This window comes from Mus caroli, unplaced genomic scaffold, assembly GCF_978045245.1.
Source record: "Mus caroli unplaced genomic scaffold, Mus_caroli_1 scaffold_8, whole genome shotgun sequence".
In the NCBI taxonomy this organism is placed as follows: Eukaryota; Metazoa; Chordata; class Mammalia; order Rodentia; family Muridae; genus Mus; species Mus caroli.
In genome coordinates, this window is record NW_028227263.1 from 4,644,612 (window position 1) to 4,670,828 (window position 26,217).

Here is a 26,217-nt window from a genome sequence, read left to right on the forward strand (position 1 = left end):
TCATTACCATGATGCATCTCAAATATGTTATCGCAGGGAGCCCTCCTCTCTGTCACAGGCCCATGAACCCAAGAGTTTGGCTTTTTTGCCTTTGTGACTGGTAACCATTCTTGACTCAACAAACCTATGGCTCATGGCATCACCACATCCCAGAGCCTTTTCTGTGGGTTTTATATGCACTGCTAGCAGGCAGCTCACTCCTGTCATCAGTGTGTGAGGGAGGAGATGGTGACTGTTCTTCAGAGCATGGCTCAACTTTTCTGATAATCTTATTGTTTATCTTTACCAATAATAATAGTCTTTACCAGGAAATACCTGTGCCATGACCTGAGATCATCCACTGGCCTTTTCTCCATGAACACACACACATACACACACATACACACACACACACACACACACACACACACACACACACACACACACACCCCATTCTACCCTTACCAATGAACCTGTGTGCGACAATCCTTTGTGGTGCTATTTATCTGAAAATGCTCTTCATCGTTCACTCCGTTTTACTCTCTGCAATCCCAATCCCTCATGATGTAGCACACGTGTGACGAGTTAGTCACTGGAGTTGTTCTAGCTAATGCAGTAAAACTCACCACTTCTGCACTTTCCCTTACTCTACCTTGTACTCTGTAAGCTTCCATCTCTGCTCCCATAACACTTCTTTTTCTTATTATTACTTTTAATTTCAAAAATCATTTCCAGAACAGGACTTATGACCTGAATTCTCTCAAGCTCATAAATGAACATTAGATTAGTTAAATACAGCCACCATTTCTATAGGGCACCTTCCTGTCCCCTATTCCAAGCTGGAGAGATCCAGCTATAAAATTTGTACTAGGAAAAGATGCTGATGGTGCAAGAGCTGATTATGCTTCCTTGCTGTCATAGAACTGGTGAGATGCATCTACCCTGTGGGTGATTCAAAAATCTCATTGGCGGTTCTATGTGATAATAAGAACTCTAGATAATAAAATATATTCTGACCAATTCACAAGAGACAGCAGTTAATATGCATAGTTACCCTGGCTATAAATAAAATTCTCCAAAGTATCATTTAGTGGAAGAAAGATTAAAAAAGAGAGATAAGAGCTACACAGTGCTGCCTACAAAGCTTGTGTTACCTTTGAGGATGCATAGCGGACGAAAAGGAGTGGGGTCTGTGATGGTTGATCTTGATTTGTTAGGATGTAGGATCATCTAGGAGACACACTTCTCAGTTTGTTTGTAAGAATATTTCCAGAAGGGATTAACTGAGTGAAGACGTCACACCCTCACTGTGGGTGGTACTTTGCAATGGGTGGTCCAGATAAACAGTGGTTCAAAGAAAAAAGCAGCACGTGTTTCACCCAGCTGCTGCTGTCTCAGCCTCTGTGTCCCTTCGGATATTTCGTCTGAAATGGACACACTGGAAAAAGCGTTTCCCTGAGTCTTTTGTACTTGACACTGCCTTGCCCCTATATTTAGCATATTGCTCACATGCTAGTATGTCCCCATGCCTTTCTTTTTGCTACACTTGAGACTCTAAAGCAAGGTTACTGACTTCATTGACCAGCTTTATAAAGTAGCTTATTCCTCCTGCTCCAATTTTTTTGTTTTAATCAAATTTACCTAGCTTTTAAAATTCTTTTATGAAGATTTATTAGCAAAATAAGAAACATCACAGCCCTTCCTAGTCCCCATCAAGGACACTTATAAAGGCTGGGAACTGCTGTGACTCGTGGTGGTAAAACTAAATACTCATCCTGTTCCCCCTAAAAATGGCAAACTAGCAATTCTTCCTCTCACTGCTTCTTTTCAGCATCGTTCTAGAAACTAACATCACTACTGGAGGCTGAAAAGACGTGAAGGACATAGGTTGGAGAGGAAGGAAAGGAACAAGTCTGTTTTTAATCTGAGTACAACACTAGTCATATGGAATATTTTATGATTCCACTACCAAATGTCTCTTAAAAGAAGCAAATGAGGTCTGGAGCGATAGCCCTGAGGTTAAGAGCTCCTTTTGATCTTGTAGAGGTCATGGATCCAGTTCCCAGTATGAATTCAGCTCAAAACCACCCATAGCTGCAGTTCCCTTGGATCTGACACCATCTTCTAATGTCTGCTGGCTTATGCCTGTGAGGTGAAAGAAAGACAAAGGTGAAAATGTCATCATTGCTGCAAAGGGTTTTGCATTTGAATATAAGCTTAAGTAAAAACATATACATTGCCACCAATTTTTAATTTAAAATAAAAAATTTCCAGTACCAAGAATACGTTACACCTTCAGTCTGTTTCTCCACCAGCATTTTGCTATCCTGAGACTTGTACCTTGAGGAGCAAGTAAGAGAAGCCACACTGGTCGAGGAGTAGGGCTGTTTAAGGGCCCAGGGCCAGCATATTTCAGGGAGCTAGACTCTCACAACTCCAGCCTGGAGGAGTACACAGAGCCACCAAGTTCCTGAGGGACTGAGGCACATGAAACTGCAGCCAGTCTGCCCAGACTCTTATCAGGACATCCTGTTGGAATCCAGCTCTGTACCTGCCTCTGTTGAGATGCGGAGTGTAGGTGACCTTTTCCCACCCACGATACTTGTTGCCACAGACCCAAACATAGGCAGGTTTCCTCACGAACGGTCACATGTACTTAGAAAACTGAGATCCTTTCCTGGTGAACTAGAACCTGCCAGTACTGTGACCATGAGTCCTCCCCTAATGTAACTCTACCTGAGATTTGGATGCAAACAACTGAGCAGGTACTGGGCCAGCATCTGGCTTCTGACCACAGACAGCAGGAACACAGGAAAACACCTGTGACCTCTCTCTCCTGGTAATGATCTTCTGACTAATCTTCACTGTGAACTGGGCACAAAGACACATGACCCAGGGCTTGGGGAAGACCTCCCATGGGGCAGAGGTTGTCTTGAGTTGCATCATACAGCAAAGGCTCTCTAGATACAAGTCAATACTTCTTGATGTTGGCAGATAACTATAGCTGGACTTTTTGCCTACTTTATTGGGTTCACCCTTCCCTACCCCAATCCCTTCCAACATCCAACACTAGGTAGGTGAGAAAGGTTAGAGGGGAAAGGGCATAAATCTCTTTAAACTGCTTCCTGATGATTTGGGACATCTCGTTCCTTGAGGCAAGCCCAATCCTTATTGTCTGGATATCTCCGACCAGCAATCCAGTAAACAGAAAACCAAAAATTTAGCAACCCAGCAAACCCCCAAAACAGCAGGAGGAACCAGCAGCAGAAGAGGAAGGAGCAGCTGCCACAACCTATTTTAATAATGCCCAGAATTCCAAATGTAAACTATCGTCAGCTGCCAGAGCGCGCGACATTTCAGTTGGCTGCTGTGGACAATCCAAAGTAGCCCAATACCTCACACCTGGGATTAAAACAAAAACATAACAGGGTTTTTTTTTAGTGTTACTTTTTAATTAGATATTTTCTTCATTTACATTTCAAATGCTATCCCCTTTCCTAGTTTCCTCTCTGAAAGTCCCCTATACTCTCCCCCTCTGCAATGCTCCCCATCCCACCCACTCCCACTTCCTGTCCCTGGCATTCACCAGTACTGGGGCATATAATCTTCTCAAGACAAAGGGCCTCTCCTCCTATTGATGGACAACTAGGCCATCCTCTGCTACATATGTAACTAGAGACACAGCTCTGGGGGGGTACTGGTTAGTTCATATTGTTGTTCCTCCTATAGGGATGCAGACCCCTTTAGCTCCTTGGGTACTTTCTCTAGCTCCTTCATTGAGGGCCCCGTGTTCCATCCAATAGATGACTGTGAGCATCCACTTCTGTATTTACCAGGCACTAGCATAACCTCACAGAAGACAGCTATATCAGGGTCCTGTCAGCCAAATCTTGCTGGCATATGCAATAGTGTCTTGGTTTGGTGGCTGGTTATGGGATGGATCCCTGGGTGAGGCAGTCTCTGGATGGTCCTTCCTTCCATCTCAGCTCCAAACTTTGACTCTGTAACTCCTTCCATGGGTATTATGTTCCCTATTCTAAGAAGGAACTAAGTATCCACACTTTGGTCTTCCTTCTTCTTGAGTTTCATGTGTTTTGCAAGTTGTATCTTGGATATTCTATGTTTCTGGGCTAACATTCACTTATCAGTGAGTGCATATCATGTGTGTTCTTTTGTGATTGGGTTACCTCAGTCAGGATGATGCCCTCCAGGTCCATCCATTTGCCTAAGAATTTCATACATTCATTTTAATAGCTGAGTTGTACTCCATTGTGTAAATGTACCACATTTTCTGTATCCATTCTTTGTTGAGGGACATCTGGGTTCTTTACAGCTTCTGGCTATAATAAATAAGGCTGCTATGAACATAGTGGAGCAGTGTCCTTATTACAAGTTGGAACATCTTCTGAATATTTGCCCAGGAGAGGTATTGCGGGTAGTACTATGTCCAGTTTTCTGAGGAACGGCAGACTGATTTCCAGGGTGGTTGTACAAGCTTGCAATCCCACCAAAAATGGAGGAGTGTTCCTCTTTCACCACATCCTCACCAGCATCTGCTGTCACCTGAATTTTTGATCTTAGCCATTCTGACTGGTGTGAGGTGGAATCTCAGGGTTGTTTTGATTTGCGTTTCCCTGATGACTAAGGATGTTGAACATTTTTTTTTTCGGGAGCCTCTCAGCCATTCGGTATTCCTCAGTTGAGAATTCTTTGTTTAGTTCTGTACCCCATTTTAAAATAAGGTTATTTGATTTTCTGGAGTCCAGCTTCTTGAGTTCTTTGTATATATTGGATATTATTAGTCCCCTATTGGGTTTAGGATTGGTAAAGATGACAAGTCCCTTCCGGTCCACTCGAGCACCGGGGGTGCCTTGCTAGAGGAGTCTCCCGACATCCACAAGGACCCGCACAGGATTCCCCATGGGATCCTAAGACCTCTGGTGAGTGGAACACAGCGTCTGCTCCAATCCAATCTCGGGGAACCTGAAACTGCATTAACTAGGGAAGCAGGCAACCCGGCCTGAGCTGGGGCACATGTCCCTTCCAGTCCACTTGAGCACTGTGCCTTGCCAGTGGAGTCTCCGGACACCCGCAAAGACCCACACAGGATTCCCCACGGGATCCTAAGACTTCTGGTGTGTGGAACACAACTTCTGCAAGGAGGCAGGTTCGAACACCAGATAGCTGGGCACCTTCCCTGCAAGAATAGAGCTTGCCTGCAGAGAATACTCTGTCCACTGAAACTAAGGTGAGAGCCAGCCTCCCATGTCTGCTGATAGAGGCTAACAGAGTCACCTGAGGAACAAGCTCTAACCAGAGACAACTATAACAGCTAGCTTCAGAGATTACCAGATGGCAAAAGGCAAACATAAGAATCCTACTAACAGAAATCAAGACCACTCACCATCATCAGAACGCAGCACTCCCACCCCACCTAGTCCTGGGCACCCCAACACAACTGAAAATCTAGACCCAGATTTAAAAGCATATCTCATGATGATGGTAGAAGACATCAAGAAGGACTTTCATAACTCACTTAAAGAAATAAAGGAGAGCACTGCTAAAGAGTTACAGGTCCTTAAAGAAAAACAGGAAAACACAACCAAACAGGTAGAAGTCCTTAAAGAAAAACAGGAAAACACATCCAAACAGGTGATGGAAATGAACAAAACCATACTAGACCTAAAAAGGGAAGTAGACACAATAAAGAAAACCCAAAGTGAGGCAACGCTGGAGATAGAAACCCTAGGAAAGAAATCTGGAACCATAGATGTGAGCATCAGCAAGAGAATACAAGAGATGGAAGAGAGAATCTCAGATGCAGAAGATTCCATAGAGAACATTGGCACAACAATCAAAGAAAATACAAAATGCAAAAGGATCCTAACTCAAAACATCCAGGAAATCCAGGACACAATGAGAAGACCAAACCTACAGATAATAGGAGTTGATGAGAATGAAGATTTTCAACTTAAAGGGCCAGCAAATATCTTCAACAAAATAATAGAAGAAAACTTCCCAATCCTAAAGAAAGAGATGCCCATGATCATACAAGAAGCCTACAGAACTCCAAATGGACTGGACCAGAAAAGAAATTCCTCCCAACACATAATAATCAGAACAACAAATGCACTAAATAGAGAGAGAATATTAAAAGCAGTAAGGGAGAAAGGTCAAGTAACATATAAAGGCAGGCCTATCAGAATTACATCAGACTTTTCACCAGAGACTATGAAAGCCAGAAGAGCCTGGACAGATGTTATACAGACACTAAGAGAACACAAATGCCAGCCCAGGCTACTATACCCGGCCAAACTCTCAATTACCATAGATGGAGAAACCAAAGTATTCCACGACAAAACCAAATTCACACATTATCTTTCCATGAATCCAGCCCTTCAAAGGATAATAACAGAAAAAAATATACAAGGACAGAAATCACGCCCTAGAAAAAGCAAGAAAGTAATCCCTCTATGAACCTAAACGAAGACTGCCACAAGAACAGAATGCCAACTCTAACAACAAAAATAAAAGGAAGCAACAATTACTTTTCATTAATATCTCTTAATATCAATGGACTCACTTCCCCAATAAAAAGACATAGACTAACAGACTGGCTACACAAATAGGACCCTACATTATGCTGCTTACAGGAAACCCATCTCAGGGAAAAAGACAGACACTACCTCAGAGTGAAAGGTTGGAAAACAATTTTCCAAGCAAATGGTCTGAAGAAACAAGCTGGAGTAGCCATTCTGATATCGAATAAAATCGACTTCCAACCCAAAGTTATCAAAAAAGACAAGGAGGGACACTTCATACTCATCAAAGGTAAAATCCTCCAAGAGGAACTCTCAATTCTGAATATCTATGCCCCAAATGCAAGGGCAGCCACATTCATTAAAGAAACTTTAGTAAAGCTCAAAGCACACATTGGACGTCACACAACAATAGTGGGAGACTTCAACACCCCACTTTCATCAATGGACAGATCGCGGAAACAGAAACTAAACAGGGACACAGTGAAACTAACAGAAGTTATGAAACAAATGGACTTAACAGATATCTACAGAACATTTTATCCTAAAACAAAAGCATATACCTTCTTCTCAGCACCTCACGGGACCTTCTCTGAAATTGACCATATAATTGTTCACAAAACAGGCCTCAACAGATACAAAAATATTGAAATTGTCCCATGCATCCTATCAGACCACCATGGACTAAGGCTGATCTTCAATAACAACATAAATAATGAAAAGCCAACATTCACGTGGAAACTGAATAACAGTCTTCTCAATGATACCTTGGTCAAGGATGGAATAAAGAAAGAAATTAAAGACTTTTTAGAGTTTAATGAAAATGAAGCCACAACATACCCAAACCTATGGGACACAATGAAAGCATTTCTAAGAGGGAAACTCATAGCTCTGAGTGCCTCCAAAAAGAAATTAGAGAGAGCACACACTAGCAGCTTGACAACACATCTAAAAGCTCTAGAAAAAAAAGGAAGAAAATTCACCCAAGAGGAGTAGACAGCAGGAAATAATCAAACTCAGGCGTGAAATCAACCAAGTGGAAACAAGAAGAACTATTCAAAGAATTAACCAAATGAGGAGTTGGTTCTTTGAGAAAATCAACAAGATAGATAAACCCTTAGCTAGACTCACTAGAGGGCACAGGGATAACATCCTAATTAACACAATCAGAAATGAAAAGGGAGACATAATAACAGATCCTGAAGAAATCCAAAACACCATCAGATCCTTCTAGAAATGGCTATACTCAACAAAACTTGAAAACCTGGACGAAATGGACAAATTTCTGGACACATACCAGGTACCAAAGTTAAATCAGGATCAGATTAACGATCTAAACAGTCCCATATCCCCTAAAGAAATAGAAACAGTCATTAATAGTCTCCCAGCCAAAAAAAGCCCAGGACCAGATGGGTTTAGTGCAGAGTTCTACCAGACCTTCAAAGAAGATCTAATTCCGGTTCTGCACAAACTATTCCACAAAATAGAAGTAGAAGGAACTCCACCCAACTCATTCTATAAAGCCACAATTACTCTGATACCTAGACCACAGAAAGATCCAACAAAGATAGACAACTTCAGACCAATTTCCCTTATGAATATTGATGCAAAAATACTCAATAAAATTCTCGTTAACTGAATCCAAGTAGACATTAAAGCAATCATCCATCATGACCAAGTAGGTTTTATTCCAGGGATGCAGGGATGGTTTAATATACGGAAATCCATCAACATAATGCATTATAGAAACAAACTCTAAGACAAAAACCACATGATCATCTTGTTAGAAGCTGAAAAAGCATTTGACAAGATCCAACACCCATTCATGATAAAAGTCTTGGAAAGAACAGGAATTCAAGGCCCATACCTAAACATGATAAAAGCAATCTACAGCAAACCAGTAGCCAACATCAAAATAAATGGTGAGAAGCTTGAAGCAATCCCACTAAAATCAGGGACTAGACAAGGCTGTCCACTCTCCCCATACCTATTCAACATTGTACTAGAAGTCCTATCCAGGGCAATTCGACAACAAAAGGAGATCAAGGGGATACAAATTGGAAGAGATGAAGTCAAAATATCACTTTTTGCAGATGATATGATAGTATATATAAGTGACCCTAAAAATTCCACCAGAGAACTCCTAAACCTGATAAACAGCTTCGGTGAAGTAGTTGGATATAAAATTAACTCAAACAAGTCAATGGCCTTTCTCTACACAAAGAATAAACAGGCTGAGAAAGAAATTAGGGAAACAACACCCTTCTCAATAGTCACAAAGAATATAAAATATCTTGGTGTGACTCTAACTAAGGAAGTGAAAGATCTGTATAATAAAATCTTCAAGTCTCTGAAGAAAGAAATTAAAGAAGATCTCAGAAGATGGAAAGATCTCCCATGCTCATGGATTGGCAGGATCAACATTGTAAAAATGGCTATCTTGCCAAAAGCAATCTACAGATTCAATGCAATCCCCATCAAAATTCCAACTCAATTCTTTAACGAATCAGAATGAGCAATCTGCAAATTCATCTGGAATAACAAAAAACCTAGGATAACAAAACCTCTTCTCAAGGATAAAAGAACCTCTGGTGGAATCACCATGCCTGACCTAAAGCTTTACTACAAAGCAATTGTGATAAAAATGTATGGTACTGGTATAGTGATAGACAAGTAGACCAATGGAATAGAATTGAAGACCCAGAAATGAACCCACACACCTATGGTCACTTGGTCTTCGACAAGGGAGCTAAAACCATCCAGTGGAAGAAAGACAGCATTTTCAACAAATGGTGCTGGCACAACTGGTTCTTATCCTGTAGAAGAATGCAAATTGATCCATTCCTATCTCCTTGTATTACGGTCAAATCTAAGTGGATCAAGGGACTTCACATAAAACCAGAGACACTGAAACTTATAGAGGAGAAAGTGAGGAAAAGCCTTGAAGATATGGGCACAGGGGAAAGATTCCTGAATAGAAGAGCAATGGCTTGTGCTGTAAGATCGAGAATTGACAAATGGGACCTCATGAAACTGCAAAGCTTCTGCAAGGCAAAAGACACCGTCAATAAGACAAAAAGACCACCAACAGATTGAGAAAGGATCTTTATCTATCCTAAATCAGATAGGGGAATAATGTCCAGTATATATAAAGAACTCAAGAAGGTGGACTCCAGAAAATCAAATAACCCCATTAAAAAATGGGGCTCAGAACTGAACAAAGAATCTCACCTGAGGAATAGCGAATGGCCGAGAAGCACCTGAAAAAATGTTCAACATCCTTAATCATCAGGGAAATGCAAATCAAAACAACCCTGAGATTCCACCTCACACCAGTCAGAATGGCTAGGATCAAAAAGTCATGTGACAGCAGATGCTGGCGAGGATGTGGAGAAAGAGGAACACTCATTCATTGTTGGTGGGATTGCAAGCTTGTACAACCACTCTGGAAATCAGTCTGGCAGTTCCTTAAAAAAATTGGACATAGTACTACCCGAGGATCCAGCAATACCTCTCCTGGGCATATATCCAGAAGATGTCCCAACCGGTAAGGAGGACACATGCTCCACTATGTTCATAGTAGCCTTATTTATGATAGCCAGAAGCTGGAAAGAACCCAGATGCCCCTCAACAGAGGAATGGATACAGAAAATATGGTACATTTACACAATGGAGTACTACTCAGCTATTAAAAAGAATGAATTTATGAAATTCCTAGCCAAATGGATGGACCTGGAGGGCATCATCCTGAGTAAGGTAACACAATCACAAAAAACTCGCATGATATGTACTCACTGATAAGTGAATATTAGCCCAAAACTTAGGATACCCAAGATATAAGATACAGTTTGTTAAACACATGAAACTCAAGAAGAATGAAGACTGAAGTGTGGACACTATTCCCCTCCTTAGAATTGGGAACAGAACACCCATGGAAGGAGTTACAGAGACAAAGTTTGGCGCTGTGACAAAAGGATGGAACATCTAGAGGCTGCCATATCCAGGGATCCATCCCATAATCAGCTTCCAAACCCTGACACCATTTCATACATAAGCAAGATTTTGCTGAAAGGACCCAGATATAGCTGTCTCTTGTGAGACTATGCCGGGGCCTGGCAAACACAGAAGTGGATGCTCACAGTCAGCTATTGGATGGATCACAGGGCCCCCAATGGAGGAGCTGGAGAAAGTACCCAAGGAGCTGAAGCGATTCGCAACCCTATGGGTGGAACAACATTATGAACTAACCAGTACCCCGGAACTCTTGACTCTATCTGCATATGTATCAAAAGATGGCCTAGTCAGCCATCACTGGAAAGAGAGGCCCATTGGACATGCAAACTTTATATGCCCCAGTACAGGGGAACGCCAGGGTCAAAAAAAAAAAAAAAAAAAAAAAAAAAAAAAAAAAAAAACTGGGAATGGGTGGGTAGTGAAGTGGGGGGGGGACTTTTGGGATAGCATTGGAAATGTAATTGAGGAAAACATGTAATAAATAATTAAAAAAAAAAGGATTGGTAAAGATCCTTTCCCAATTTGTTGGTGGCCTTTTTGTCTTATTGACAGTGTGTTTTGCATTACAGAAGCTTTGCAATTTTATGAGGTCCCATTTGTCAATTCTTGTCAGCACAAGCCATTGCTGTTCTGTTCAGGAATTTTCCCCCTGTGCCCATGTCTTCAAGGCTTTTTTCCACTTTCTCCTCTATAAGTTTCAGTGACTCTGGTTTTATGTAGAGTTCCTTGATCCTCTTAGACTTGAGATTTGTCTAGATAACAATGGATCTATTCACATTCTTCTACATACTAACCACCAGTTGATCCAGGACCATTTTTTGAAAATGCTATCTTTTTTCCACTGAATGGTTTTAGGTCCTTTGTCAAAGATCAAGTAACCATACACCTATGTGGGTTCATTTCTGGGTCTTCAAATCTAATCCATTGATCTACCTGTCTGTCGCTGTACCAGTACCATGCAGTTTTTATCATAATTGCTCTGTAGTACAGATTGAGGTCGGGGATGGTGATTCCACCAGGGGTTATTTTATTGTTGAGAATGGTTTTTGCTATCCTAGGTTTTTTTGTTATTTCAGTTGAATTTGCAAATTATCCTTTCTAACTCTGTGAAGAATTGAGTTGGGATTTTGATGGGGCTTGCATTGAATCTGTAGATTGCTTTCAGCAGTATAGCCATTTTTACTATATTAATCCTGCCAATCTATGAGCATGGGAGATCTTTCCATCTTCTGAGATCTTCTTCAATTTCTTTCTTCAGAGACTTGGTTCTTATCAAACAGATCTTTCACTTCCTTAGTCACACCGAGGTATTTTATATTATTTGTGACCAATGTGAAGGGTGTTGTTTCCCTAATTTCTTTCTCAGCCTGTTTATTCTTTGTGTAGAGAAAGGCCACTGATTTGTTTGAATTAATTTTATATTCAGCTACTTCCCTGAAACTGTTTATCAGGTTTAGGAGTTCTCTGGTGGAATTTTTAGGGTCACTTATATATACTATCTTATTATCTGCAAATAGTGATATTTTGAGTTCTTCCTTTCCAATTTGTATTCTCTTGATCTCCTTTTGTTGTCTAATTGCTCTGGCTAGGACTTCAAGTACTATATTGAATAGGTAGAGAGAAAGTGGGAAGCCTTGTCTAGTCCCTGATTTTAGTGGGATTGCTTCAAGTTTCTCTACATTTAGTTTGATGTTGGCTATTGGTTTGCTGTATATTGCTTTTAGTATAGTTAGGTATGGGCCTTGAGTTCCTGATCTTTCCAAGACTTTAATCATGAATGGGTGTTGGATTTTGTCAAATGCTTTCTCAGCATCTAAAGAGATGATCATGTGGTTTTTGTCTTTTAGTTTGTTTATATAGTGGATTATGTTGATGGTTTTCTGTACATTACACCTTCCCCGCTTTCCTGGGATGAAGCCTACTTGGTCATGATGGATGATCATTTTGATGTGTTCTTGGATTTTGTTAGTGAGAATTTTATCGAGTATTTTTGCATTGATATTCATAAGGGTTATTGGTCTGAAGTTCTCTTTCTTTGTTGGATCTTTGTGTGGTTTAGGTATCAGAGTATTTGTGGCTTCATGTAATGAATTGGGTAGGGTACCTTCTGTTTCTATTTTGTGGAATAGTTTGAGAAGAGTTGGAATTAGGTCTTCTTTGAAGGTCTGGTAGAACTCTGCACTAAACCCATATGGTCCTTCCTGGGTTTTTTGGTTGGGAGACTATTAATGACTGTTTCTATTTCTTTAGGGGATATGGGACTGTTTAGATCGTTAATTTGATCCTGATTTAACTTTGGTACCTGGTATCTGTCTAGGAAATTGCCCATTTCATCCAGGTTTTCCAGTTTTCTTGAGTATAGTCTTTTGTAGTAGGATCTGATATGTTTTGGATTTCCTCCTGTTTTGTTGTTATGTCTCCCTTTTCATTTCTGATTTTGTTAATTAGGATACTGTCCCTGTGCCCTCTCGTTAGTCTGGCTTAGGATTTATCCATCTTGTTGATTTTCTCAAAAAACAAAACAAAACAAAACAAAACAAAACAACAACAACAAAAAACAGCTCTTGGTTTGGTTCATTCTTTGTATAGTTCCTTTTGTTTCTACTTGGTTGATTTCAGCCCTGAGTTTGATTATTTCCTGCTGTCTACTCCTCTTTGGTGAATTTGCTTTCTTTTGTTCTAGAGCTTTTAGGTGTGCTGTCAAGCTGCTAGTGTGTGCTCTCTCTAGTTTCTTTTTGATGGCACTCAGAGCTATTAGTTTTCCTCTTAGGACTGCTTTCATTGTGTCTCATAAGTTTGGGTATGTTGTTTCTTCATTTTCATTAAAATCTAAAAAGTCCTTAATTTCTTTCTTTATTTCTTCCTTGACTATTGAGTAGAGTGTTGTTCTGATTCCAAGTGAATGTTGGCTTTCTATTATTCATGTTGTTATTGAATGTCAGCCTTAGTCTGTGGTGATCTGATAGGATGCATGGGATAATTTCAAAATTTTTGTATCTGTTGAGGCCTGTTTTGTGACCAGGCCTCACAAAATGGTTTACGGTCAGTTTTGGAGAAGGTACCATGAGGTGCTGAGAAGAAGGAATATCCTTTTGTTTGAAGGTAAAATGTTCTGTAGATATCTGTCAAATCTACTTGTTTCATAACTTCTGTGCATTGATGAGAGTGGGGTGCTGAAATCTCCCACTATTACTGTGTAAGGTACAATATGTGCTTTGAGATTTACTATAGTTTCATTAATGAATGTGGCTGCCCTTGCAATTGGAGCATAGATATTAAGAATTGAGAGTTCTTCTTGGAAGATTTTACCTTCGATGAGTATGAAGTGCCCTCCTTGTCTTTTTTGATAACTTTGGGTACGAAGTAAATTTTATTCGATATTAGAATGGCTACTCCATCTTGTCTCTTCGGACCATTTGCTTGGAAAAGTGTTTTCCAGCCGTTTATTCTGAGGTAGTGTCTGTCTTTGTCCCTGAGGTGGGACAAAGAAATTTTGTATACAGCAAAATGTTGGGTCCTGTTTATGTAGCCAGTCTGTTAGTCTATGTCTTTTGATTTGGGAATTGAGACCATTGATATTAAGAGATATTAATGAAAAGTAATTGTTTCTTCCTGTTACTTTTGTTGTTAGAGTTGGGATTCTGTTCTTGCAGCTGTCTTCTTTTAGGTTTGTTGAAAGATTACTTTCTTGCTTTTTCTAGAGTGTAATTTCCCTCTTTGTGTTGGAATTTTCCCTTTATTATCCTTTGAAGTGCTGGATTCATGGAAAGATCTTGTGAGTATTTGGTTTTTTTCATGGAATACTTTTGTTTCTCAATCTATGGTAATTGAGAGTTTTGCTTGGGTATAGTAGCCTGGTCTGGCATTTGTGTTCTCTTAGCGTCTGTATAACCTCTGTCCAGGATTTTCTGGCTTTTATAGTCTCTGGTGAGAAGTCTGGTGTAATTCTAATAGGTCTTCCTTTATATGTTACTTGACCTTTTTCCCTTACTCCTTTTAATAGTCTATCTTTATTTAGTGCATTTGTTGTTCTGATTATTATGTGTGTGGAGAAATTTCTTTTCTGCTCCAGTCTATTTGGAGTCCTGTAGGCTTCTTGTATGTTCATGGGCATCTCTTTCTTTAGGTTAGGGAAGTTTTCTTCTATTATTTTGTTGACGATATTTACTGGCCCTTTAAGTTGAAAATCTTTATTCTCATCTATACATATTATCCTTAGGTTTGGTCTTCTCATTGTGTCCTGGGTTTCCTGGATATTTTGAGTTAGCATCTTTTTGCATTTTGAATTTTCTTTGATTGTTGTGTCCATGTTCTCTATGGAATCTTCTGCACCTGAGATTCTCTCTTCCATCTCTTGTATTCTGTTGCTGATGCTTGCATCTGTGGTTCCTGGTTTCTTTCCTAGAGTTTCTATCTCCAGAGTTGTCTCCCTTTTTTTTAATTGTTTCTACTCCCCTTTTTAGATCTTGAATGGTTTTGTTCAATTCCATCACCTGTTTGGTTGTGTTTTCCTGTAATTCTTTAAGGGATTTTTTGTGTTTCCTTTTTAAGGACTTCTACCTTTTTAGCTGTGTTCTCCTGTATTTCTTTAAGTGAGTTATTAATGCCCTTCTTAAAATCCTATACCAGCATCATGAGATATGATTTCAAATCTGAATCTTGCTTTTTGGGTGTGTTGGGGTATCCTGGACTCACTGTGGTGGGAGTACTGGGTTCTGATGATGCTGAGTGGTCTTGGTTTCTGTTAGTAACATTCTTACATTTGCCTTTTGTCATCTAGTAATCTCTGGTGTTAGATGTTTTAGCTGTCTCTGGCTGGAGCTTGTTCCTCCTGTGAATCTGTTAGTCTCTGTCAACAGTCCTGGGAGTCCAACTCTCTCCTGAGTCCCAGTGGTTAGAGCACTTTCTGTAGGTAAGCTCTCCTCTTGCAGGGTAGGTGCACAGAGGTCTGGAGCTCAGCTTTGCCTCCTGGCTGAGGATGGAGGCCTGAAGGGACCTTGTCCAAAAAGCTCTGTTGCTTCTGCAATCCATGTGCTCTCCTGCGTGGACTGGTCTCTGAGAGACCTGGGATATAAGATCCTAACTGGGGTTTTAAGGAAATCAAAATGCTTACTACCTATATCTTTAATCTCTGAGGCGCAAGACAGAAGCCTTTCAGACTCGACTGTGTAGTGAGAGCCTGAGGGACCTTAGTCCCCGCTGGCTTCTCTCCCAGCATCTGAACATCTGCAGCATATTGAAGACTGTCACTTAGGAATTCAACTAGAAAATTTCCTCGTTCTGGAGGGCCATGGGGAGAGCAGAGTGTTTCCTAGAACCAAACATTTCACCACCAAACAGCAGTTCTCCTGGGCAAGTCTTCTATGTAGAGCAGTTGTAGGTTAGCTGCAGGTGCACTTAAGATAATCATTCCAGAAAGTCTCTGCTCATTACGTAGTAAAACCAGTTGGATGGAGGGCCTTGGGAAACTGAAATGGCAAAACATAAAATTTCACCAAGAAAGAAAAAAAGAACAAAACAGTCTTTGAGATAAGCAACTAAACCAGAAAGGGCTCATTCTTTATCCTGCTTCCTATGGCGCTAGGCAGAATCCCTATGGGCCATCTTCTGTGGGTAGAGGGGATCCAAGGTTGACATAGTGACAAATTATTATTTGTAATACCTAATGCTATGAAAATTGTCATATTGAAGTTTAAGGAAATTATGATAAGAGGAAAGTCTGTACATATTTAGTACAGGATGTAATTATCTGGGGGGAGGAACAGGATTTTGCTTTGTGCTATAAGCTGGCTTTCAGTATATATATATATATATGTATATATATATATATCTGTATATATATATCTGTATCTATATATCTATAGATCTATAGTATCTATCTATCTATCTATCTATCTATCTATCTATCTATCTATCTATCATCTATCTATCTATCTATCTATCTATCTATCAATCAATCAACATAGATGTATTTCCAGTATATATATATATGTATATATATATATATCTGTATCTATATATCTATAGATCTATAGTATCTATCTATCTATCTATCTATCTATCTATCTATCTATCTATCTATCCATCTATCTATCTATCTATCAACATAGATGTATTTCCAGAGTTTGGGACACTTAAGATCATGAGGGACTCCTGTGTCAGAAAATATGGATATATATCTGTAAATATTTCTGATGTCTACAGAGGAAGTCATAGGTTTGTTATCTATCTATCTATCTATCTATCTATCTATCTATCTATCTATTTACCTATCTGATTTCTGCCTGCTACCTACTATATGTCCAGCCCCAAGCCTGTATTCATATAGATAAGTTCATACTTGTGACTTTTCCATCATTTGGGAATTGAAGCATTCCTGGCCCCAGTGGAGTTTGTGTGCCTTACTCACAAATACAAAAAGGTACAATGGATACATATTAGTCATGATTCAGGAGTGGCTGGAGTCAAATCCCTGATACAGGATCTAGAGGAGGTTTAGAGAGAAACCTCTTAGTAGCAGCTCCTGTCTCTAGGCTGTCTGTCACCAGTAGTGTGTCACTGTTACTCTGACTATCTGGGGGACCTGTTTATCTCATCCCCTTCGTTAGTAAGGGCAGCATGCAAAGAACTCACTGTAGTTCCCCAAGAAGGAAGAATAACTCTACTGTATCTATCTCTTGTCTTTCTCAGCACTCTAAAGAGACAGTACAAGCAGCAATCTCCTTATGACCACTCTGGAGAATATGTGTCCAGGAGGGTTGAGATGGTGTCAAGGGAATATTCAAGTCCATATAGCATTGTGATTCACCTCTTAGACACCAGAATTTTGATATGGGGAGTTTGCCAATTGCTACTGACCTCAAAGACATGGAAACAGAGTGGTATTTGGTATTGCCTCAGCTACCATTTCAAGAAAAATATAGGATGTTTACTTCAACCTGTATTTTAGATCCATAACAGATACTCTATAATTGAATATCCCAGGCAGGATTTGGTACATACTTTTACTAAGTGTACTAAAGTTTATCTCAGTTTCTTTTTTAATTTCTGATTTTTAGTCTCATATATTATGTTTTTACCGCAGGTTCCCCTCCCTTCTAGTCTCTCAGTCCCTATCTACCACCCCCATCCATGCCTCCTCCATTTCCCTTCAGAAACAGGCAGGCTTCCTAGGGATATCAACCAAATACAGCATATCAAGTGGCAGTAAGAATAGTCAACTCCCCTTGTATTAGAGCTCGATGAGTTAACACAGAAGGGAGAAGGGCTCCCAAAAGCAGGCAAAGGGTCAGAGACAGCCCCTGTTCCCACTGTTAGGAGCCCTACAGGAAGACCAAGCTACACAACTGGAACATACATACAGAGAGCCTAGGTCAGACTGATGCAGGCTCCCTGGTTGTTGGTTCAGTTTCTGTGAGCCCCTATGAGCCAAGGTTAGTTGATTTTGTGGGATTTCTTGTGATGTCCTTGACCCTCCTGATTCCTATAATCCATTCTTTCCCTCTTCTGTAGGATCCTCTGAGCTCCATCTGTTGTGTGGCTGAGGTCCCTTCATCTGCTTCCATCAGTTGCTGGAAGCCTCTCTGATGATGATTATATTAGGTTCTTGCCTACACGTAAAGGTGGTACAAAAATTGTGAGAGTGGCCAACCAATGACTGGTTCAGCTTTAGAACCATGCCACAGAAAGAGGCCACCCTTGACACTGCCTGGAGGGATAGAAACCAGAGGCTAAATAGCCCAGAGACCCAGGATAGAACCAAACATGATTGAAAAAAAAAGAAGTCAATTAAATATTTCCTAATGTTATCTGAGCTTCTGTTAAAACTGGCTACTGGATCTGGACAAGTGGTGTTCAGGACACCATATATACACCATGGACAGTGGCCATTGACAATATTCATGAAATTTGGGGAGGCCTGGACAAACAGACAGTGTTGATAGGGCCCTGTGGCTGGGAAGGTAAGAAATCACACAGAGTGAAGGGTTATCTCAGGAAGAGGTGCACACACGCCGGCCAGTTGTGATGGAACCTTTATCCCATTGACATTGATTTTCTGGTTGGTAAATAGGAGCAGAGCTAGCATAACATAATCATGCCACATCTCTCTTCCTATACGACCCTACACACAGGATAGCGATCTGAGCATCACAGGGTGGTAGAAACTTCACCAATATGCATCTAATACCTTGAATCTCTGGGACCAAGTATAGAGGAGGATCTGGTGGAAGTAGATGACGAACTTTCACTGGGAGCCTGAATCTCATTTTCATCCTGGTCTTGGCTGAGAACACTGTGTACCTGACGATGAGGCCACGGTGGATAGTACAATATGCTCAACCTTGTTCCAATTGTAGACTCATGGCTCATACCCAGGGAAGAACTCAGTGTTCACTGTACTCTGATTGCCCAAGTCGGGTTACAGGTTGTGCTAATTGCTAGTACACATACTCTAGCTGGCAATGGCATCTGATCTGCTCTATGTGGCCCCATGTGGTTCATACACATGTCAGCATGGCATACAACTATTAGAGTTTAGTGCTTCGGGGTCAGCCTGAGATCTTTGTTTGTTTCTTTGAAAAGCTCTTCTGAGTCTGGGTTGAGAACCAGCTTAATTGCTGTGGCTCAGAATTTGAGTCATTTGAGACACCCTGATGGCTAGCAAACCTTGACCCCGAGGAGGGACAATCTTATTTCTTGGATTTGGCCTGTGTCCTAGGTGCCTCGCCCTGGTCTGATGGCTTAGGAAGAATGAAGCTCATGAAATGGAGGTACAGGACTTACTGCTGTCACATGGATGGCAAGATGCATTGTCAGAGAGTGAACACACTGTCTCTAGAGAGTCTGTTATTGACTCCAGGATCTTAATGCTATGTTCTACATTCCTGGTCAATAGTTGCATCAAAGCAGAGCCCCTCGATGCACTCTCGCACCCTCCATAACCCTTTGCTGATTTCATTTCCATTCCTAGCATCACCACATGTCAGCTTGCTGAAGCATGGCCAACCCTGTCTCCATGAAAAGTCACGTCCTTGAAGCATACAAAATTTGCTCAGGGACTTGCCACACAATGACAACTCACATTCAAAAGCTATTTCCATAGGCTATGTCCCTAGCTTGCTCTTTTATTCACCTTATGGGTCAAGAGAGTAGAAAGTAAAGAGAATGTTCAGAACTCCTTTTTGTTATGTAGACGAAGAGCCACATTGTCATAGAGATCACGCTTGGATCTGTCCGTGGAGTCTGTCCTCTGAAGAAGGACCTGCATGTTATCCCCCAGACTCTGAAGCCAGAATGCAGATATCAAAGCAAACCCTTCATGCTGCCTGGCAAACTGCATGGCCTCACTTCAGATCTATTCTTCCAGCACCTCCACTGTTCCCACCACAATAGAAGCTAACCTGTCTCCTGGTGAGAGTGTTCCCAGGAAGGATTTACTGAAGGGGATGGTTAGTGTTCATGTGACCAGCAGCACTCCAGGAACTGGGGACTAGAAAGCATGGGCTGAATGGAAAAGGAGAAAGCCAGCTGAATACTGGCATTTCTCTTCTATGGTTTCTGGACTGCCATGATGGGAGGAAGCTTCTCCATCACATATGCCCCGCCTCATTGTAGGTCAAAGCAAAGAGCCAAGTGTCCATGGAACCTCTGAAACCATGAGACAGAATAAATGTTTTGAAAAGTTATTTTGGTCACAAGGATAAACTGCCAAGTACTGCAATATGCCTAATTTGCATCAGAAGCCCTGTCATGGTGCAGCCTTTAGGAAGAAGAAGGAAAGAAGTTGATGAAGAATGTGTTTAGTCTGAAAAGGATACAGCATCTTTTCAGCAGCAGTTGCTGCAGACACTGCCCTTTCTCCACTGCATTGAGGTCCCACTAGTGTCTTAGCAGTGACCACCGATGAACTTCTTCCTGTTCCTTTTTTCTTTTCCTACTCAATGTTCTTGGAGTGTTTTAAGAAGTTTAGCCAGGAGTAATTAGTTAATGCAAAATGAACTCCCTCCCTCCTTTTTTTTTTTTTTTTTTTTCTTACTGGCTTGGATTAGTTTTGTGTTTTTGCATTTTGTTTGAGAAAGAGAGATGGGTATTTGATAGGTAGGTAAGTAGGTAGGTAGGATCTGGGAATTATGGGAGGGAAAAGAATATGATTAAAACAGGTTGTATGAAAGAAGTTTCAGCCCCATTGTTTTCATCACGCATATGGTACTTCTCATTGATAGTGTGGCTAGGCTTCCACTTTACCCTTTGTGTGCAGACATTCATCTAGTTTCCCCAAAGCTTTTTGTTGGGAATAATTAATTTTTCCCATAATTTCTATTGCCATCATTTTCAGAAATATGCTATGTGCCATATGTGACTTCATTTTTGAAACTTAAACTTTGACTTCTACGGCTCAGTAGGAAGCTGTAAAATGGAGAAGCCAAATCACTCAATTTTGTCCTTTCTGAGACCCTGTGGCCAAGCTGGCCCCTCCGTCCTCCTCATGAGGTTTACATCCTAAGTTCTAGGTTTACATTCCTTGTCCTAAAACAAGGCCCTGTGATGGTTACGGGGAGGCACAGTATAATGATACACCATTGTCACTCATTGAAATCTTTTAATCCAGGAACATGGAATCTCTATTTAGATAAACTTTTATTATTTTTGAAATGGTTTGTATTTATCAGGAAATAAAGCTTGAGTGTCTATTTACATTGCCTCTAAGAATTTTGTTGTTTTGGAAGTTACAGTGAGTGGAATTGTCCAGTACATGCATCAAAGAAAGATTTTCTGAAGCAGCGATGGGTACACTATGCTCCATGAAGCTGCTCTCAGGAAAGCATGTCTAGGAACAGCCCAGTCCAGTAGAATATTCTACACATCTCCTCTTAATGTGAGAAAGAGGGTAAGATTCTGCCCATGGCAAGCTTGACATCCTTGTTTCTCAGTGTATAGATGAGGGGGTTGAGGGTTGGGCTGAGGACTGAGTACAGCACTGAGGAAACTTTGCTTCTTTCTGGGCTGTAGCTGGAGGCAGGACTGATATAGGCACAGAACACAGATGAGTAGTACACAGAGACCACGATGAGGTGGGATGAGCAGGTAGAAAAGGCCTTCCTCTTACCCTCAGCAGAACGCATGCGCAGGATGCTGCCAATGATGTAGCCATAGGATAACAGAGTTAGTACGAAGTTGATGCCTCCATAAAAGGCATCTGCCACAAGTGTCATAACGCTATTAATGTATGTGGGACTACAGGAGAGCAGAAGGAGTGGGGGTATCTCACAGAAGAAGTGGGTGATGACCTTGGGTCCACAGAATGACAGCCTTGTCATCAGACCAGTGTGTACAGATGCATTCAGAGCACAGATGGACCATACACCCACGGCCAGAGCCCCACAGAGCTGTGGGCTCATCCTAGAGCTGTAGTGCAGGGGAAAGCAGATGGCCACATAGCGGTCATAGGCCATGACAGTGAGCAGCAGCAGCTCAGAAGATGCTGACCATACAAGGAAGAAGAGCTGGGCCATGCACCCTTTGAAGGAGATGGTGTTTTCTCCAGACACTAAGCCAACCAGGACCTTGGGAATCACAGAGGAGGTGCACACAATGTCCATGGTGGCCAGGTTGCACAGGAAAAAGTACATGGGACTGTGGAGCCCAGTGCTGGAGGTGACCAAAGCGATAATCACAATGTTGCCCATCAGAGCCATCATGTAGAGGGACAGGAAGCAGCCTATGAGGAACAATCTTAGATCAGGGTGCTCTGAGAACCCTTCCAGCACAAACTCTGTCACTTCTGTCTGGTTGAGTCTTAGCATCATCATGAAGAGTATCAGGTCTACCACTGTGTTTATCAGGTTCTGAGAAAATATCACCGTTTATCACTTCAAAGGCTGGTTCCAAACTCTCTGCAGTCAGAAAGGGAAGGAGTGAGTGTATTTCCTTCATGACAGCCTCTTGTCTTTCTGTCTGTACCACACCATTGGAAAACCACATATATTTTATTTACTTTCTCCATGTAGATTTGAATCAAGAGGGATATCTGTTCCTCCCTCATCTTGAACATGTGGAAAGAGTTCAAGTTCAATGAGTGCAGGCATCCCTTACTCAGCATCTGCTTGTGTTTTACTTCGCTGTCAACACTAAACAGTGCTTAGCAACATAGCTGTACCCCTTACCTCCACAGCAGGTGCTCTCCACATGAGGACACTTTTAGACGGACACACTGAGATGAGCCTTGTACACTGCTTCACATCTGGCCTTCTAGCTTCTGAGGCACTTTGTCTCTTCTTGTATCTGGAGAGGCTGCTCTATGGGTAATCTCAACCTGATAATGACACCCCCATGGCCAAGTAGCCATGGATTTCCCGAGTTTTACTTGTTTTCTGTGGCTTCTCCTGTACTGGAACTGTCTTGACTCTAACCCACCTTAAATCTGTCACCCAAGAGAGTGTTTTTCAAAACCCAGCCCAATCATCACAAAGTCACCATGGGGAGGAAGAATAGGAGATGACATACAATGCTTCATGTATGGGAAGGAGAACATTAACTAAGAATGATGAAGGGAGGTAAAGGTGGGAGGAAGGGTAGAGTAGGGAGTATGCAGAGAGATAAGCAACACTAAAAGCCTTTTGAAGAATTAAAATCCTGTGAGCTATAATAACAACCTCCTTGGCTAGATATGGCCACTGATGCAGCAGTGCAATTTGTGACTAACCAACTATCTTTTTCTTCTTCCTTCTCTCTCTCTCTCTCTCTCTCTCTCTCTCTCTCTCTCTCTCCCTTTCTTTCTTTCTCTCTCTCTCTCCCTTTCTTTCTTTCTCTCTCTCTCAGTCTCTCTTCCTTCCTTCCTTCCTTCCTTCCTTCCTTCCTTCCTTCCTTCCTTCCTTCCTTCCTTCCTCCCTCCCTCCCTCCCTCCCTCCCTCCCTCCCTCCCTCCCTCCCTCCCTCCCTCCCTCCCTTCCTTCCTTCCTTCCTTCCTTCCTTCCTTCCTTCCTTCCTTCCTTCCTTCCTTCCTCCCCCTCCCCCCCCCTCTCTCTCTCTCTCTCTCTCTCTCCTTTTTCTCTTTCTTACTGAATTTAAGGCCCACCTCACTAGCTAGAACCCATATGTGGTACTGTTAACAAGGCCAAGAACCTGTGACTAGATATATCATAGCCCTCAGAAGAAAACCTATTACTGTTTTTTTACTAAATGTACATAGCTTTAAAAAGACTCTTCATAATTTATTGCTATATTCATAGATCAGCCCATCCTTTAACTCTCATCAGAGAACCCTATTCTTGCAGCAGAGGACGATTAACACAAAGGCCTATAATTGGCTAATGTACACAGAAAAAGGAACGTCAGAGTGCTCAACTTAAATGGGAGGTTTAGATCACAACCCTTTCCTGAAATCTTCAGAGTCTTCATGGAAGATGTGAAGGAAATAAGATTATAAGGGTCAGAGATGGCAGATGACACCAAGCAAAGGATGTCTGGAAACAATGAGGCAGATGCACATATGAACTCACAGAGATTTTACAGCATACAAAAGATCTGGGTAAAACACATACAATCCTGGCATGAGGAGGAGATAGGCACATAGTCCCAACCTTAGCTGAGGAGCTATCAACATTTGGTGGCAAAAGGAGGGTCAGTTTTGTTTACTGATGCGATCTCCCTTTATAGACCATACTCCAAAGTAGACTCTAAAGAGTAGTTAGCCAACCTCCTGTAGCCATGCAGGACCCAGAGTGGAGGGATTAGGACACTAACCCACCCACAAAACTTTCAATCCCCAAATTTATCCTGTCTAAAAGCAATGCAGGGACAACAATAGAGCAGAAACTGAAGGAATGGCCAGTCAATAACTGGCCCAACTTGAGATCCAACCCATTCACAAGCACCAATTCTAACACTTTATTAATGATACTCTCTTATGTTTGTAGACAGGAGCCTATTATAAAGGCTAAAGGACTCTGAGAGGCATTACCCAGCAGCTGACTGAAACAGATGTAGATACCCACAACCAAACATTGGACAGAGAGGGATACAATATCCACAGGAAGACCAACAGAGTCAACTAACCTGGTCCTTTGGCAGATCTCAGAGAGTGACCCCCAACTGGAGAGCATTATACATGCGCTGGACCAAGGCTCCCGGCACCTAGGACTGCCTGGCTGGCTACAGTGGTAGAAGATTCACTGACCTTGCAGAGTCTTCATGTGCCAAGGTGTGGGGGGATACCCAGGGAGGACCTGACTCTCTCAGAGGAGAAGGGGAGGAGGGGTGGCAGGAGGGACTCTGTGAGGGGAGGACTGTGAGGGAGGACAGTGTTTGGGATGTAAATTAAAATGGGTAGGTGGCCCACAGAGATTGGTGTGCTTTAAAGGAGAAGATACAAAAATTTGAGTGAGTAGGGTGGTAGGGATGTATCTGGGAGGACTTAAGGAGGGAAGGTGAACCTCATCAAAATATATTGTATGAACTTCTTAAAGAATTTATAAAAAATATTTTAGAAATCACATCATTTCAAAATTGGTGGGCATACTGGCTGGCAATGCACCTTTTCTCCAAGCTCTTGGGAGAAAGAGGCTGTTGAATGCCCGAAGCATCTACATAAAAAAAGGTTCAGATTAGCCAGAATACATAATGAGACACTTTCAAAATGCAGAAAATAAATTCAGGAAATATGGGAAGAGAGAACCTGTAGAGACCATATCCAGAGGTTAGGCATGCCCCCTCCCCCCGGTTGAGGGATGGGGCCACCCACTCTTCTCAAAATTTTAACCCAGAATTGCTCCTGCCTAATGGAAATACAGGGACAAAGAGTGGAGCAGAGACTGAAGGAAAGGTCATCCAGAGACTGCCCCACCTTGGATTCATCCCATATGCAGTCACCAAACCCAGTCATTATTGCTGATGCCAAGAAGTGCTTGCTGACAGGAACCTGATATGGACGTTTCCTGAGAGACTCTGTCAGAGACTTACCGATACAGATGGGAATGCTTGCAGCTAACCATGGGACTGATCAAGGGGACCCCTATGGAGGAGTTAGGGGATGAATTGAAGGAGCTGAAGGGGTTTGCAACTCTATAGGAAAAAAACAACAACATCAACCAACCAGGCCCTCCCAGAGCTCCCAGGGACTAACCCACCAACCAAAGATTACACATGGAGGGACCCATGGCTTCAGCTGCATATGTAACAGAGGATGGCCTTGTCTGGAATTGAAGGGAGGTTAGGCCCTTGGTCCTGTGAAGGCTTGATGCTCCAGTGTAGGGGAATGCTACGGCAGTGCGGCGGGAGTGGGTGGGGGAGCACTTTCGTGGAGTCACAGGGAGGGGGTGGGATGGGGGTTTTTGGAGAGGAAACCGGGAAGAGTGATGACATTTGAAATGTAAATAAACAAAATAACCAATAAAAAATTAAAAAAAAATCAATATACCAGAGCAACACCAATACACTCTTGTGGAGAATAGGCCACATTAGCAAATAAACAGAATAACCCTAGGCTTACATCTTGAAATGAGAGGATGAAAGAAAGATAATAAAGATGCACAATGGAATTTATTCAACCATAAAAGCATGGAACCCTTTTATGTACAGTACGATGGATAGGGATGAAGAAACTATACAAAGAAAAATAATCCAGGTGCAGAGACAGATATCACATTTATCTCTCACATGTGGAAATTAGAAAACCCTATTTTAGAAGA

At 41.7% G+C, this 26,217-nt stretch overlaps 1 protein-coding gene and 1 long non-coding RNA gene across 3 annotated transcripts in view; one reads left to right on the top strand and one right to left on the bottom strand.

Annotated features, from left to right (window-relative positions):
* Positions 1–26,217, top strand: part of LOC115031541 (uncharacterized) — a 57,997-nt gene extending 31,780 nt beyond the window's left edge. For both annotated transcript variants that reach the window (XR_015047796.1, XR_003837199.2), the window contains exons 3-4: positions 24,448–24,731; positions 25,321–26,217. This is a non-coding gene — a long non-coding RNA (uncharacterized LOC115031541). The remainder of the gene's footprint in view (positions 1–24,447; positions 24,732–25,320) is intronic.
* LOC110299142 (olfactory receptor 13A1-like) lies at positions 21,404–22,369 on the bottom strand. Its single transcript, XM_021168767.2, has one exon. It carries the CDS (start codon positions 22,340–22,342, stop codon positions 21,404–21,406), a length of 939 nt encoding a protein of 312 aa, XP_021024426.1. The 5' UTR covers positions 22,343–22,369.

What these genes read in the sequence shown, in the direction of transcription:
- LOC110299142 (XM_021168767.2), bottom strand. Translation starts at nt 22,342, where the DNA reads ATGATGATGCTAAGACTCAACCAGACAGAAGTGACAGAGTTTGTGCTG.